Source organism: Chlamydotis macqueenii, chromosome 21 (assembly GCF_036417535.1).
Source record: "Chlamydotis macqueenii isolate bChlMac1 chromosome 21, bChlMac1.mat, whole genome shotgun sequence".
In the NCBI taxonomy this organism is placed as follows: Eukaryota; Metazoa; Chordata; class Aves; order Otidiformes; family Otididae; genus Chlamydotis; species Chlamydotis macqueenii.
The window spans coordinates 2,535,980-2,549,434 of record NC_141576.1 but is presented as its reverse complement, the minus strand read 5'-3'; the positions used below and the strand labels follow the sequence as shown (position 1 = coordinate 2,549,434).

The 13,455-nt window shown below is 37.9% G+C and overlaps 1 protein-coding gene across 1 annotated transcript in view; it reads left to right on the top strand.

Annotated features, from left to right (window-relative positions):
- Positions 1 to 335: 335 nt before the first annotated feature.
- PRKCZ (protein kinase C zeta) overlaps positions 336 to 13,455 on the top strand; it is a 61,318-nt gene continuing 48,198 nt past the window's right edge. The window contains exons 1-5 of the mRNA XM_086764461.1: positions 336 to 650; positions 1,466 to 1,674; positions 4,023 to 4,144; positions 11,075 to 11,164; positions 11,592 to 11,642. Coding sequence (XP_086620587.1) covers positions 1,604 to 1,674; positions 4,023 to 4,144; positions 11,075 to 11,164; positions 11,592 to 11,642 — 334 coding nt within the window. The 5' untranslated portion in view covers positions 336 to 650; positions 1,466 to 1,603. The remainder of the gene's footprint in view (positions 651 to 1,465; positions 1,675 to 4,022; positions 4,145 to 11,074; positions 11,165 to 11,591; positions 11,643 to 13,455) is intronic.

The window sequence follows — 13,455 nt, the reverse complement described above, 5'->3', positions numbered from 1 at the left end:
CCGCCTCTGCCGCCCCGCACCGGTCGCCTCAGCCGCCGCCCTGGCGGGAGCCGCGCACTTGCCGCTCGCTTCTCCAATTGGCCGCAGGTGTTCTTTTACCGCTCCCACGCACGCTTTTGATTGGCTAAGATGCTCATACTGCCCAGGTAACGGTTCCCGGCTTATGATTGGTCGTAGGTGGGCGGGATCCTTTGGGGGATTGGCTCCAGGTGTGTCGGTGCTTGCTTATTGGCTGCCAGGTAGCGTAGGAGGTGTTCTATTGGCTGTGGGCGCTAACCTTCTTAGTCCGCCATGTTCGGCGCGGTGGCGCCGTTGCCAGTAGCGCTGGCGGGCGCGGGGCGCTGAGGCGGGCCAGGGGCTGAGGGAGGAACCGGCGGCTTCTGCTGCTGCCGCCATTCTTCTCCGGGGCCCCGCTGGCAAGGGAGCGCGGCGGGGAGTCCAAGTCTGATCCTAAACTTCCTCGCGGGACTTTGAGCAACTTCAGGCCGTGGAGGCGTAGCCGAGCAGCGCTGGGACGCGGCCGGACGGGCGGGCCCCCGGCAGAGAGTGGCCCCGCAGGCCCCAGGGCGTCCCCCGCTGTCGGCGGGTTCCCGGAGCAGGCGGGAAGCGGGATCCGGGCTGTGAAGCGAGACGTCCGTCGGTCGGAGCAGGTAGGAGGAAGGGGCCGTCCCGAAGGCGTTGGGTGGGGAGGCCGGGGGGAGCCCGCTGCCCCAGCCATCCCGGCACGGAGCGCGACCGCCTCCCGGGCCACAGTGTCGCCTCCTTGTCGCTCCCCATCGCCTTGTGCTGTGTTCCTCACCCGGCGGGCGCTGAGACCGGTCCCTGGGGTCGAAGAGGAAGGGGCTCTGTATTCGTCCCGACCATGCAAGAGAGTCGGGTGCGAAATCTGGAGTCTCTCCCAGGTACCTGTGGCCCCGCTTCCCCAGGCGCTGGGGTTGGGGAGGTGTTTGAATATGTGTGTGTGTATACATACATCGGAAGGTGGTGGTAGTTTCGAATGAACAGGGTGTTTGTCATTCTCCAGTCATAAAAGTACCTTCAGTTGCCACTGGGAGTTCCTCTTATGCTTTACTTGGGTAAATCTGTAACCAACGTTAGTTGATATCACTCTTCCATGTGTATAAAAAACTATTTGTAATTAAAGTATTCTACTCTTTGGAAGAAAAGACACAGAAGCTGTGTTGATAAATAAGTAAAGATTTTTCTGGAGTCTTTTTGTTGAAGAAGGAGCTGTTGGATGTTTTATTGAAAAAAATCCTTAAAATATCCTGTATAATTTAGTTTTACAGGAGTATCCTAAGTGTTTCACTGATCTCATTTAATTTCCATGCAGGTCAATGGTCTTGTGTATTTCCTTTTGATTTCTTGCTGTTCTATGTAAAGCTGTTTATAAAATTTGTCACAACTCATCTGTTTAGTAGACTGTGTGTATGTTCATCTGTATTCTGGTTTTCTTTCTATGCAGCTGGACTGAAAATAATCTGGAGGAGAAACGCCTATTTCACGTGTGAAGCTGCTTACTTCAGAATTAAATGAGTTATCTATCTTGAGTGAACTTATTTCTATACAGTTATAATTTCATTTACACTGCTAAATACAGACCATGCCTAGCAGAATGGGCTCAAAAATTGATTTGAACAAAGACTTCATCAGAGTAAAAACACACTATAGTGGGTAAGTCAGCATGTTCTATCCTCTGTATTGCGTTCTGTCTAAATTTGAAGCATGTTGAACAGGAGTTCATAGTCTGACCTAGGAATAGAGTAAGCAGGGTGTTGGTGGATCTATAATTAATGTCAGATCAGGTAGGTAAACTTCAATTTCTAGCTGTGCTGCTGACTTAAATTCTTTGCTTATATCTAGTAATTTGGTTTTGGTCTTCATTTTGCTACCTGTATATTGAAAGCCTAGTAGACTCTGTTAATTTACAGTTTGTTTGTCTACAGGTTAAACTTTCATAGGGAATTTTTCTTAGTAAAAAGATAGGTAAGCTTTTAGTAGTGAGAATTCATGTCAAAACTTATGTCTTAACAAAATATAGAAGGTAAAAGGGCCTGTATGCTGTGATTCATTGTTACTGCTGCTCAGTAATTTCTGAAATGTGTTCATGTGGAACAATTGGATTTTCTTTTTATTAATCTGCACCACGGCTTTGTTTTGGTTATTTAATAGATGCATGTAAACTGCTATATGAACTCTGGGTGAAAGATTTGTGCTACGTAGTTGCCATTACTAATAACTATTTTCTGCTCTGTAGTTTTATCCAACACCTCTGTGTCAAATTGTGCATAGGCTTAGGTTGAAAAGAACACCTGAACTTTGAATACTTGTGTGATGCACTTCTCCGAGATCCATGGAAATGCATGCTTGTCCAAAGGAGCGTTAGGAGAGCTGCCTTGGCCCTCTAAGGGAGGGCACTGTAAACACAAATAGAACTTAGTGTAAACAATTTGGGATAGCTTACTGGCAGAGGGTGAAAGGAGTGTGTCTGTAGAGCTTGTCTGTGCAGAAATGGAGGAGGTGGCAGTACTTGTGTCACTGCTAGACTTCATGTGTAATTATTATGATGTTTTACAATAAACTACTACTGTAGTTTCTCCTGTAACGCTATATTCAGTAATTTTCAGTAGCTGTCAAGTCTATAATATATCAATTCACAGAATGAGTTCTAAACGCAATGAATTTTAGTTTTGTTCTGACCAAATTCTGTGAGTAAGAGCTGACTATTTTTTGGCATTATAGACTGTATAACTGGTTATCTCAGTATCTCCATTTAAGTACTACACTCATCTTTTGAACAAACTTGGCAAACTGCAGGAAGTCACTGATGCTGGACAACTTCAGAATTAAGAACAAGCTCATTCAGGTAGCTGGTAAAAGATAAAATAATAGTAAAAACTGTCGTTTTGAAATACCAGTTAGAAATCTAAGCATGAGGAAGTTCTAAAACACGTGAATGTTGAGTCTATCTCTGTGGAGTCCTAGTATCTTAGGTATTCATGTTTCTAGGTGTGACAGAGTTCCTAACATAGCATAGTATAAATAACTGCATAAGTAGATTGCAAAAGAAAATAAACTTGTGTAATTCTCGTTTCATTATTTCAGTTACTGTATTCAACTAAGAGGGGAAAGAATTACATATTCCAGTAGCCACTGACCTCAAAACTGTTTCCTAATTATCCCCTAGAATGTTTTGAAGGCACTGAGGTGACTTAAGTACATCTCCTCTTTCTTCCTGCACTTGTTTAATTAGTTGTTTTCCTTGAGTCTGTAATTTGAAAAATTTTTAGAAAACAGGAGAACGTTTAGTTTGTATCCTCAGATTTTGTTCTGCATAATCTTTTTTTTTTTTTTTTTTAATGTTTGTCCTGCTTTGGAAGTATTGTGTGGGCTTTCTTTATATCAAGAGTTATTCTCACAAATGCCTGAGCATACTGTGTAGTTACATTAGCAGAGTTCAATATTGCATTCATATTCTCAAAACACTATAAAGGTAGAGCACAAGAATACAGAATTTGAGTAAGATTGTTATCTGAATTTTCTTAACAATGATATTTTTTTGAGAATTCACCTAATCAAAGCTTTCTCTCTAACAATGTAGCGGATGTGAGGAAAATTTATATTTTAAAAAGGATTTTACAGTAATTGAGTTTTTACTTATCTAGTGATGGAAGAGGTACCAGGATAAAATTGAATTATTAGAAAAACGTGGGGTTTTTTAACACTTCAGATGCTGGTAGTTATAATAAGGGAACTTGACTCACCTAAGTAAGCATGCATTAAAGATTGATCATTAATACAGTTAATTCCTCCATAATGAAGTATCTTTAAAAAGTTAAACACTGTGAGATGTAATCCTGTTGGCTTCTGGCAACTAATTTACGTTAGTGGGAGCATTGCATATGAGGAATGCTGGTTCTGTAAGTATCGCTTTGCAGCTTAGAGCCCATAGATGGAATTGTTGGAATATGCAGGTTAATGCAGGTATTTTCTGACAAAGCTTATGATTTCATCTCATGCAGGGACATCCTGATAACAAACTTGGACGCATCAATGAGCTATGATGAACTCTGTGATGAAGTGCATGAGATGTGTAATTTACAGCAGGAACAGCCGATTACCCTCAAGTGGATTGATGATGAAGGTATTGTACTGAAATACTACTTAGGCACTCTTGGGTTTATTGTTCGTTGTGGTACAAAGAAGGGGCATTGAGGAAACTTGTATGAGTTTCATGTTGTGGAGCTACTTTTCCTTTCTACATACCAGGGTACGTAACCCTGTCGTATAGAGCAAGGAGCTTGGAGAAGTGAGCCTCAAAACACTGAGGTTGTACTGCACTTGGATTCGCTTCTGTGGAAGTGAAAGCTTTGTGAAACTTCAATATTTTACTATTGCATACTTCTATGCTGAATGCAAAGCTTGTTTTAATTTCAGAGTTTCGTAGGCCTAATACCATACCCCTCAAAACTCTCAATTTCAAATTCTCGGCAAGATCACTTTTTGATGTTTTTAACGCTGTCGGTTTCCAGAATGACATAAGCATTTGTGTTTTCTGAACTGCGGCTTGTCTTTTGAATGAGCGTGTTTCTGAGAAGCAGTGCAATTATGATATCAGAAGATTGGTTTTAGCTCTTGTAGGATTTTTGTATTTTATGCAAAGTAGGTGCTAAGAATTCCAGTGGTAATAGTTGATTTTCTTTTTCTATAATGACTATCCCTGGCAACTGCATGGTTGTCACTGATTGTGGTGTTGATTATATTAATGGTCTAACATATGCTATTCAAGAACTAGAGGGTGGAAGTTGTCTGTACTTAAAGGAGCATTCCACTAAATTGTTTGTTAATATTCTGTTGATGTAAATACAATGACCAAACATGAAATAAAGATAACTTGAGTTTGGTTTTGTGTTTTTCCACTTGAATGATACTTCGGAGCACCTTTTTTCAAAGATAATAGGCATTAAATAAAAACTTATCAGAAATAAGTTGTTTCCCCTTTGTGGTAGGGAAAAATGCCCAGTATATCTAAAGTCATGTCCACAAAAAGAAACTAGGGAGGAGAATTCATATGTGGAAAAAACGATGTAAACTTTTATTTTAGTGGAATGTGGCGTTGATTAAAATAATGTAAAAACAACTTGTGAAAGTCTCTGCTTGTTGTGCTGTTCCTGCGGGAAAGGTTGATGTTGCCAGATCTCATTGTTCTAAGTTATCTTCAGATATAAAGCAGTTTATCATTGTTCTTCCACAAATAGTTGTATGTGAAAGAAATTTACTACTTCTGTGCCCTTCCCATAGGCTCTGAAATATTGGCATGATGTGAAATGGGTTGGAGTATTTGTTTCTGTGGTAAAATGTGGCAGTTCTCAACAGCCTGAAGTTAGCGAGCTGTGAGTGGTAGTAGAATGGAGATACTTGATGCCAAGTGCCTTTGCTGCTCTTTTTTCTTCCTTTTGAAATGTACGTGTCTGCTTATGATTTAAGGGAAGTGTAGTGCGCCTGTAACTCATGATGGGCAGAACTCTTGACTTAGTAGGTTGAGAACAGCTACTGTGCAATTGTACAACTGCACTGGTGCTCAGTTACTTTCCTGTTCCACCTTGCCAAAGCCACAATCTGCGGCAGAACTCCTAGAACTGAGTGCAGAAGGATTTAAAAATACTAAATTGGTTTGGCTTATATTTGTAATTGTGTTTTGGTTTTTTTAATAATAGCCTGTAGTACTTTCTTAGCCAAGTAGTGTGGTTTGGTGGGTGAATGGAATTTCAAAATGACGATTGAGGAAGGAGGTAGCCTTTAGTCAAAGAAGATTCAATTCTTTTAAAGTACCAAGGACTAGTATCAGTTACTCTTAAATTTTACTCATTATCTTCTGATTACCAAGAAAGACAGAGGCAACTGTACTGACTTCAGTTTCCTAACCCTCAGTTCTATGACAGTAATAAAAAGTAACATGTTCAGAAGTGCGTGGAGAATAATTACATTGCTTGTGCTTAGCTATTTGAACTGCATGACTGCTAATAAAAGGAAGATTATTGTAGGAAAGAAGAAAACCTCATGAGTTCTGAGTTGGAGGATTTTTAACACATAATTTTTAACTGATTCTTGGTTTGGATATCTGTTGCATTAGCTTTTTTGATGTTTACTGAAATTAAAACAACAATTTATTTTCTTTTTAGTTGCAGTTCTAATAAGCATTTTTCCCTAGTCTTGTTTAAATACATACCTGTAAAACCCTTTTTCTAATTCCTGATTGTAAGTTGTTAAGTTTCAGCCAATCTGCTGTTTTGGCTGGCCTCAATCCTCACGGGTTTTGAGTTACCCATTTCTGCATATGAGTGAGTGTTTCCACTTACTGCCACAGGTAATTTAAATTCATTTCACTGATTGCACAAACAGATGTTCTCTTTGAACTAATGTAAAGCAAGCGATTGCCGATGGCTTTTTTTAGTATTTTTCTGTTTTTGACAAGATCCAAAATGTTTGTACTATGAATAACTCACTCATAATAAAATCTCAGGCGTGTAAGGAATGTTGATTTGCAGTTTAAGTATTTTGTCTTTTGTGTTGCATTATTGCAGTATTTATAGATCATCAAGAGCAGTAGCCTTCAAAGAGGGGTGGATGCACTCCAGGGTGCATAAGAAAAATTAAAAAAAATAAGAAATTAAGCTTTTTTTAATTTAATATGTGGATTGAGATTGGTGTCGTCACTTGGCCCATATATCATATTGTCACGTGTCACATACGGTGGCCAAGGTACTGAGGGAAGAGTGAGTGTTCCACAAAGTTGCAGGAGTTGAGAGTGACACCCTCACTCATTTCCTTGCTTTCAGTGCATTGTGACATACTGCAGTTTGTGTACCTGGTTAAGTGGATTTATGGATTAATTATCTAGTTTTAGCTAAAATAACCCTCACAAGTTAATGCTAATAATGTGAGCACAAGCAGACACAAAGTGGTGGAGCTAACATTTCTCCTATATATGAACTCTGTCAGCCACACTACAGGGTATAAACAATGACTGTCTAATCAGATCTGACAAAAAGTCAATCAAAGATTCATAATTATCAAGACCAATGTTTGAAATATGTTTATATTCACTGGTTTTAATTATGAACCTGACCCTAAGTGTGCGTTGTGTTCTGAGATAATTGATAATGATAGTATGAAGCCATCAAGATTAGCAAGGCAATTAAAAACTAAGCATCTGGAACATTAAGACAAACTTCTACCTCTTTTTTTTCCACTATGTTTTAAGTCTTCCAATACTCAATTTGGTACTTTACAAAACTTCACTAAACTTTATATTAAATTTTTAGAAGCCAATTCTGAGGCTTCTCCTTTAATAGCAGAAGACGAAAAGCCACATACCATTGGGGAAACACTCACTCTTCCTGTTACGGAAAATATACAGAAAGCAAGATGGGGACAAACTGAAATGTGTTCCTTTGTCAAAATACTGTTGGAAGATGCATAGAAGATACTTCTGAGGAATGGAAGAAACAAGTATTAAAACTGCAGTGTGGGAAGTTGACTATATGGTTGGATGAATGTACAGATGTTTCTAAGATGTCTCATGCTATTTGCTAGATTCTGTTTCAGTAAGGAGATGTGAAGATGCAGCTTTTTGAGTCACTGAAGGATGGAAAGATGTACTAGAAGTGATACAATGTCAACAGTAAATGACTTCAATAGAAACAATGTTATGGAAAACCTGTGTAAGTCTCTCCACTGATGGAGAGGCTGATTTGACTGGAATAAAAAGAGTTCTGGGGTGAGGTTATAGAGAGCACTGCACATGAATTCATCCTCCTCATCATTCATAAACAAGCTATTGCAGCAAAGGATTTGGAGCCAGAAGTGCACAGTGTGCTACAGAATGTTGTCGGTGTGATTAATTTTAGAAAACCAAGAGCTTGAGGTAGTACCATGTTTACAGTACTTAGTTATAAGTTGGGGAGTGACTGTGAAACTTCTGTACCTCGCAGAGGTTAGCTGGTCCTCTTGCACCACAATGCTTAAAATAGTTGTTAAGCCTAAAGATGAGGGATGTGGGGTTTTTTTACAGAGATAAATGTTCCAAATATGTGGATGTTATCTGTGGTGACAAGTGACTGTTAGTAGTGTGCTACCTAGCAGTTATTTTCAAAAAAAATAAACACTTAATCCCAATGACTGACAAAGTAACCGCTTCTCGAACAGAACTCGTGCTATATGGAGAGAGCGTTTTGAAAATGGCTCTTTCTTCAGTGGTACACTTAAACTTGGAAGCAGAATTTTCTAACCCGTTAAAAACTCTTCCAAACAATTCAAGTGGGTTTTGAACCCATTAATTAAAAATGTGGCATGTTCAGATTAGTCTGCAAGAACAGCCAGTTGATGTCAGGGAAGATGAAAAGTTGCTAACTGAATGCCAACACAACCTTTGCGTAAATGGTTAATGGGATTGAAGAATGAGTATTATGATTTAGTAAATGCAGCCAACTGTGCACTCCTTTCATTAGGATCTATGTATCTTTGTGAGGTATCTTTTTGGTTTTAAGCTATGACACCATTAAAACCTAGTATTGAAATAAACTGAGCTTGGAACCAGACCTTTGAATCACTGTATCATAAAATGTTAAAACAACATTTTCAAAAGCTGGGAAGAGTGTTCAATCTGTCCTGGTTTCGGCTGGGATGGAGTTAATTTTCCTCTCAGTAGCTGAAGTGTTTTGAATTTCGTATGTGAAGAATGTTGATAAACACACTGATGTTATGAGTTGCTGCTGAAGAGACCGAGGGCACAGTCCAGCTTCCCAGATTTCACTAATGTGCAGGTGCAGGAGGCTGGGAGGGATACAGCCAGAATAATTGGCCCAAACTGGCCAACGAGAGCATTCCATGCCATAAGTGTCACGCTCGGTACGTAAGTGGGGGGATGAGCCGATGAGCTCTCTTTTTTTCCTCTGTTGCTACTTGGAATTGTTCTGGGATTATTTACAGGGTTGGTTTTTTTGTTCTGTGATTGCTACTCCAGACAGGCTGTGTTGGTCATCGGGTTGTCGGGTGGTGAGAAATTGTCTATCGTTTGTTACTCTTGTTTGTTTGATTGTTTCGTTTTTTAATTATTATTCTTATTTTTCTATTAGTATCATTATCATTATTACATATATATATATTATTATATTTTCTTTTGCTTTCCTAGTAAGCTGTCTTTATCTGAACCCACAAGTTTTTTTTCCCTTCCTGAAAGAAATCACGTGAGGGTGATTGGACAGCAGTGTGGTACTTGATTGCTGACTGTAGCTAAACCATGACAAATTGCATAGCTCTTACTAAAAATATTTTTAATATTTTTAGCAAAGTTTTTGTACAATTAATTAAACAATATTTTTATATTTATCTCATCTTTTAAAAATTTCTATCTGTGTGTATGTTTTGTATATAATTTATAAATATACATATTGGGCGTTTGTAATTAAAAAATCTAGTAATGGGATGTGCTGTCAAAAAAGTTGAGACCACTGATCTAGAGGTTATCATGGGCTTTTAAAACCATATTTCTGTCTACTAGAGAGATATTCCTGTATTATCTTCCCACGTTTAACATTAAGTGAAAATGTTCTCACTTAAACTGATTAGGATTTCGCCCTTGGAAAGGTTATCTTCTGAAATATAGGTCTCAGAAATGCATGTATTCTGGCTTAGCTTCCAGTTCTCCCAAGAAGCTTTTCCAGCACTTTGTTTCTCTGGCACCAACAAATAAATTCAGTGGGTTTTTTATGGATCACCAATGTGTTGTATCATTACTTCCAAAATCATTTTGACGTTCATTGTGTTAGCTGGGAAGAGGCATCTTTGGGCTGTCTCTCCTTCAGAGCTCCAGAGAAATGGAGTTCTTCATTTTCCGTGCTTAAGGGGTAACATCCGTACCACAGGTTGTTTTTAGTCTTCCAAATCTTACTAGCCAATAAGGGTTTTGGAATACTCCTGTATAAGTGAATCCTTAAGTTCCTGCGTGTTTTATTAATATAAAGCTAATGGTATATGTCTCAGATAAATGGCAATAAGGTGTGGATGAGGCCATGGTACTTGAGCCCAGGCTTTAGTGTGTGGTAATGCTTGTGTCTCCACTAATTTTGTTATTTTCCCTGGGAATTTCATCCTGAATAGTATCGTGTAGTTTGGGGTGTGGGGAGTTAGCCGATTTATTTATTTTAATAGTTAGGCTCTTTAGAATATGCTTTAAATTGTGGCTGGCATGTTGCCTTTCTGAGAACTTTTAAAAGCTCGGTTTGGTGAATCTGCTACTAAAGAATGTGAGTACAGTAGACACAGGGATAGAAAGTTTTTGTACTTGACACCTGTTTTCTGCCTTGTGGCTAGGCAGGTTTCATGATTATATATATATTTTTAATGTTTACTTTTCTTCTAAAACTAAATTGAAACAAAAAAAAGTGAACCTGTTTTCCTCAAAACATGCAAGCAAACCCTGAACATTTTAGAGACTTTTAGAGAGAAATTTATTTTACATTAATTATATCTCTACGTCAGTGTTGGTGTATTCGTATCCCATCTGTAACTTTCATCTGTGTATCTTCTTTTTTATATTTTTTAATCTGAGATTGCTTTTCTGTCAGTCTAGCAAAAGAGACTCAACTAGAATCTATGTGTGCCTTCATAACTTAAGTTATATCATGGTTCTACAGTCAGTGAAGTTAAGGTAGTAAGATAATAGGCCTTTTAACAAAGGGTAAATTGATTTTGAATTAAACTTAAATTTTCGCGTTATTAGGAAGTTATTAACTTTTTTTTTCCTATGTGTTAAAGATATTTAAGCATATCTCTTCACTTCTGTAGTTTGTTGTCTCCTTGCGAATCAACATAGTATATTTCTATCTACTCAGTTTTGATAGAAGGGAAGAAAAATGGTGTTGATATATCTTGACTTAGATCAAGATACTAGCTTAATATCGAATGATTGAAAGAAAAGCAGTCCTGGAGGCTAGTCATTTGTTACTGACTCATTGAAATTCTCTGCTAATTCTTCAGTCATAAATTTGCCTATGTGTTGCTTTTTTGTTAGGTGACCCGTGTACCATCTCATCTCAGATGGAACTGGAAGAAGCCTTCCGTTTGTATTGTCAAAACAGAGGCGAAGGGCTGATTATTCATGGCAAGTATTACACCTTTCAAGAACCTGTATGCATTTCTTTATAATTCTAACAGCTTCTTAAATGTGACACTGGAACAATTACTTTGCCTGTCAAATAACATTCTTATTTATGTAGCTGTTGCCCTGTAGTTTGCTGTAAGAAGGAAGTGTTCTTTTGGGGGTGGAGCCCAAAGCTGAAACTATAACAGGGGGCTTTGAGGAGGCTTCGAGTTCTAAACTACACAGGTTTGTTAGTGCTGTAGCTAAGTTCTTGCCAGTACGGACCCAAATTTTAATTACAGTATTTCTCATGCAGAGTTATTTTTAAATAGCCTGAATAGAAGCCTTTAGGCTTCCAAAAACTGTCTTTGTGTAAATATATTCAAGAATCAAAGAAAAAGTACTACTGAGAATCTTATAACTTAAAAATCTAATGTTTTTATTTTAGTTTTCCCAAGTATTCCAGAGAAACCCGGAATGCCTTGTCCAGGAGAAGACAGTGAGTACTAAAATGATAACAAATTTTAGCTTAATTTTTTTCCACTACATGGAAAAGAAATATGTTGAAAGACTTTCCTAAGCTAGTGTTAGGTTCATGTGTATCTGTTTTGTGATTTCTTAATAGCATGTGAAATGTTCTATGTTTTATCACCAGAGAAGTTATATAAATAAACACTGTAGTACTGTTTTGACATTTCTGAGGATTAATACTGGTTTCCAGTAGCTGATATATTAAGAGGAAAAGAGAGAGAGATTTTCAATGTGTATTTGAACATGATCTTTCTTTTTGTGGTTCTGTTGGTTTCTTAACTTGCAAGGAAAAAGAATTATTTACTGAAGAAGAGGGAGATACAGCCTTTTTTATAAAAAGGTTACTAATATCTAAAAAAATTATGTGAATGATAGATAAACCTGTAGGGGAAACATACAGGATTGGTTTGGTTTACCTGTATTTCAATAACTTAAACTGCTTAAATAGCTGTATAGTCACTCCTCATTCTGGAGGGATGTCAGCAGTACATGGGTTCTTATTTTTGTAGATGTTAAGGAAAGGCGTGTGAATAATTGAGTGGCAGAGTTACCAGGTGATGCTTGGCTAGTCACTGTAGTTTGAAGAATTGAAGGGCCTTTGCCCTTCTCTTTGGAAGATACAAAAGCAGATAAAATTAATTGCTAATAAAAACAAATAATGCATGCTAGGAGAAGACTACGTAGTTGATCAGGATCTACACTGACAAACTGGCTAAAAATGTGTGGTGCAGTGGTCAGTAGTTGTGAATAGTATTTTTAATTAGAGAAATCATACTAATATACTGATAATTGCTGGGTTGAGAACTTTTACTAAAATTTAGAAGACGGAGTGAGATGGAATAAATACAAAAATATTACAGTTAAAATTTGCAATTTTAATGTTTAAACTGTAGTAGATGAAAGGTTAAATGTAAGAAGCAGACAAGTTTTCGTGTTGTGACTGTGTTATTAATGTTGTCTTAGAAAGAAGAGTAAATGTGCAATGCAATATCTGCTGTTCTTGTTCAGCCAATTAGAGAAATAAAGACTGTTTTCTACAGTGCTTAGAAGTGTTAAAGGAATCCTTTTCCTTGAGACACTTCACTTTTTTTTTTTGAAGGAAAAAGATGGTATCTACATGGTCTTTCCAGTTTATTTTTAGGGTGAGCTGAGCAAGCATTTGTGTAGCTGTTTCCAATATACAATTTTCCATAGATCTCAGTATTTTCATACCTTGTTTAATGATCTTGTTTGTGTACTTTTTTGTTATATATCATGATAGTAGCTCAGTGGGTTTCTTAACTAATTTGGCTCAAGTTTCAACAAGGAAGTGGGCAACCAGTCCATCTTGCTATATAACATAATGTAGTTCTGCTGTATGTGCAAGCAAATAAGGCACAATCTCAATACTTGTTTGTCCATGAGTTAGAAGTAAAGTGAGGACTGTGTAGTTATGTTTTGCTGTATGTTGGAAGTGTATAGGTTTTACTATACTGTCACTTTCCAGCTTAGCTTAACAGGTTGAAAATATCTATGGGAAAATATTTTCAAACTCAAGTTTCATGATCATTCTGGAAAGAGTGGTCTTAGTTCTGTAGGTTTAAATATGTTCTTGATGTGAGTTGTATGCAAGGAACACTGCTTGATTCTGGGACCTGAGTTACAGGAGGTGTTGTATCCTAAACTGAATCTTTTCCCTGGAAAGGTGTCAGGTTTGCATCAGCAGGCAAAAATTGAACTTCTACAGAAGTTATGTACAGAAAATATTGTAAGCAACAGTAAAAGTTCTTGTTTTCCCAGTA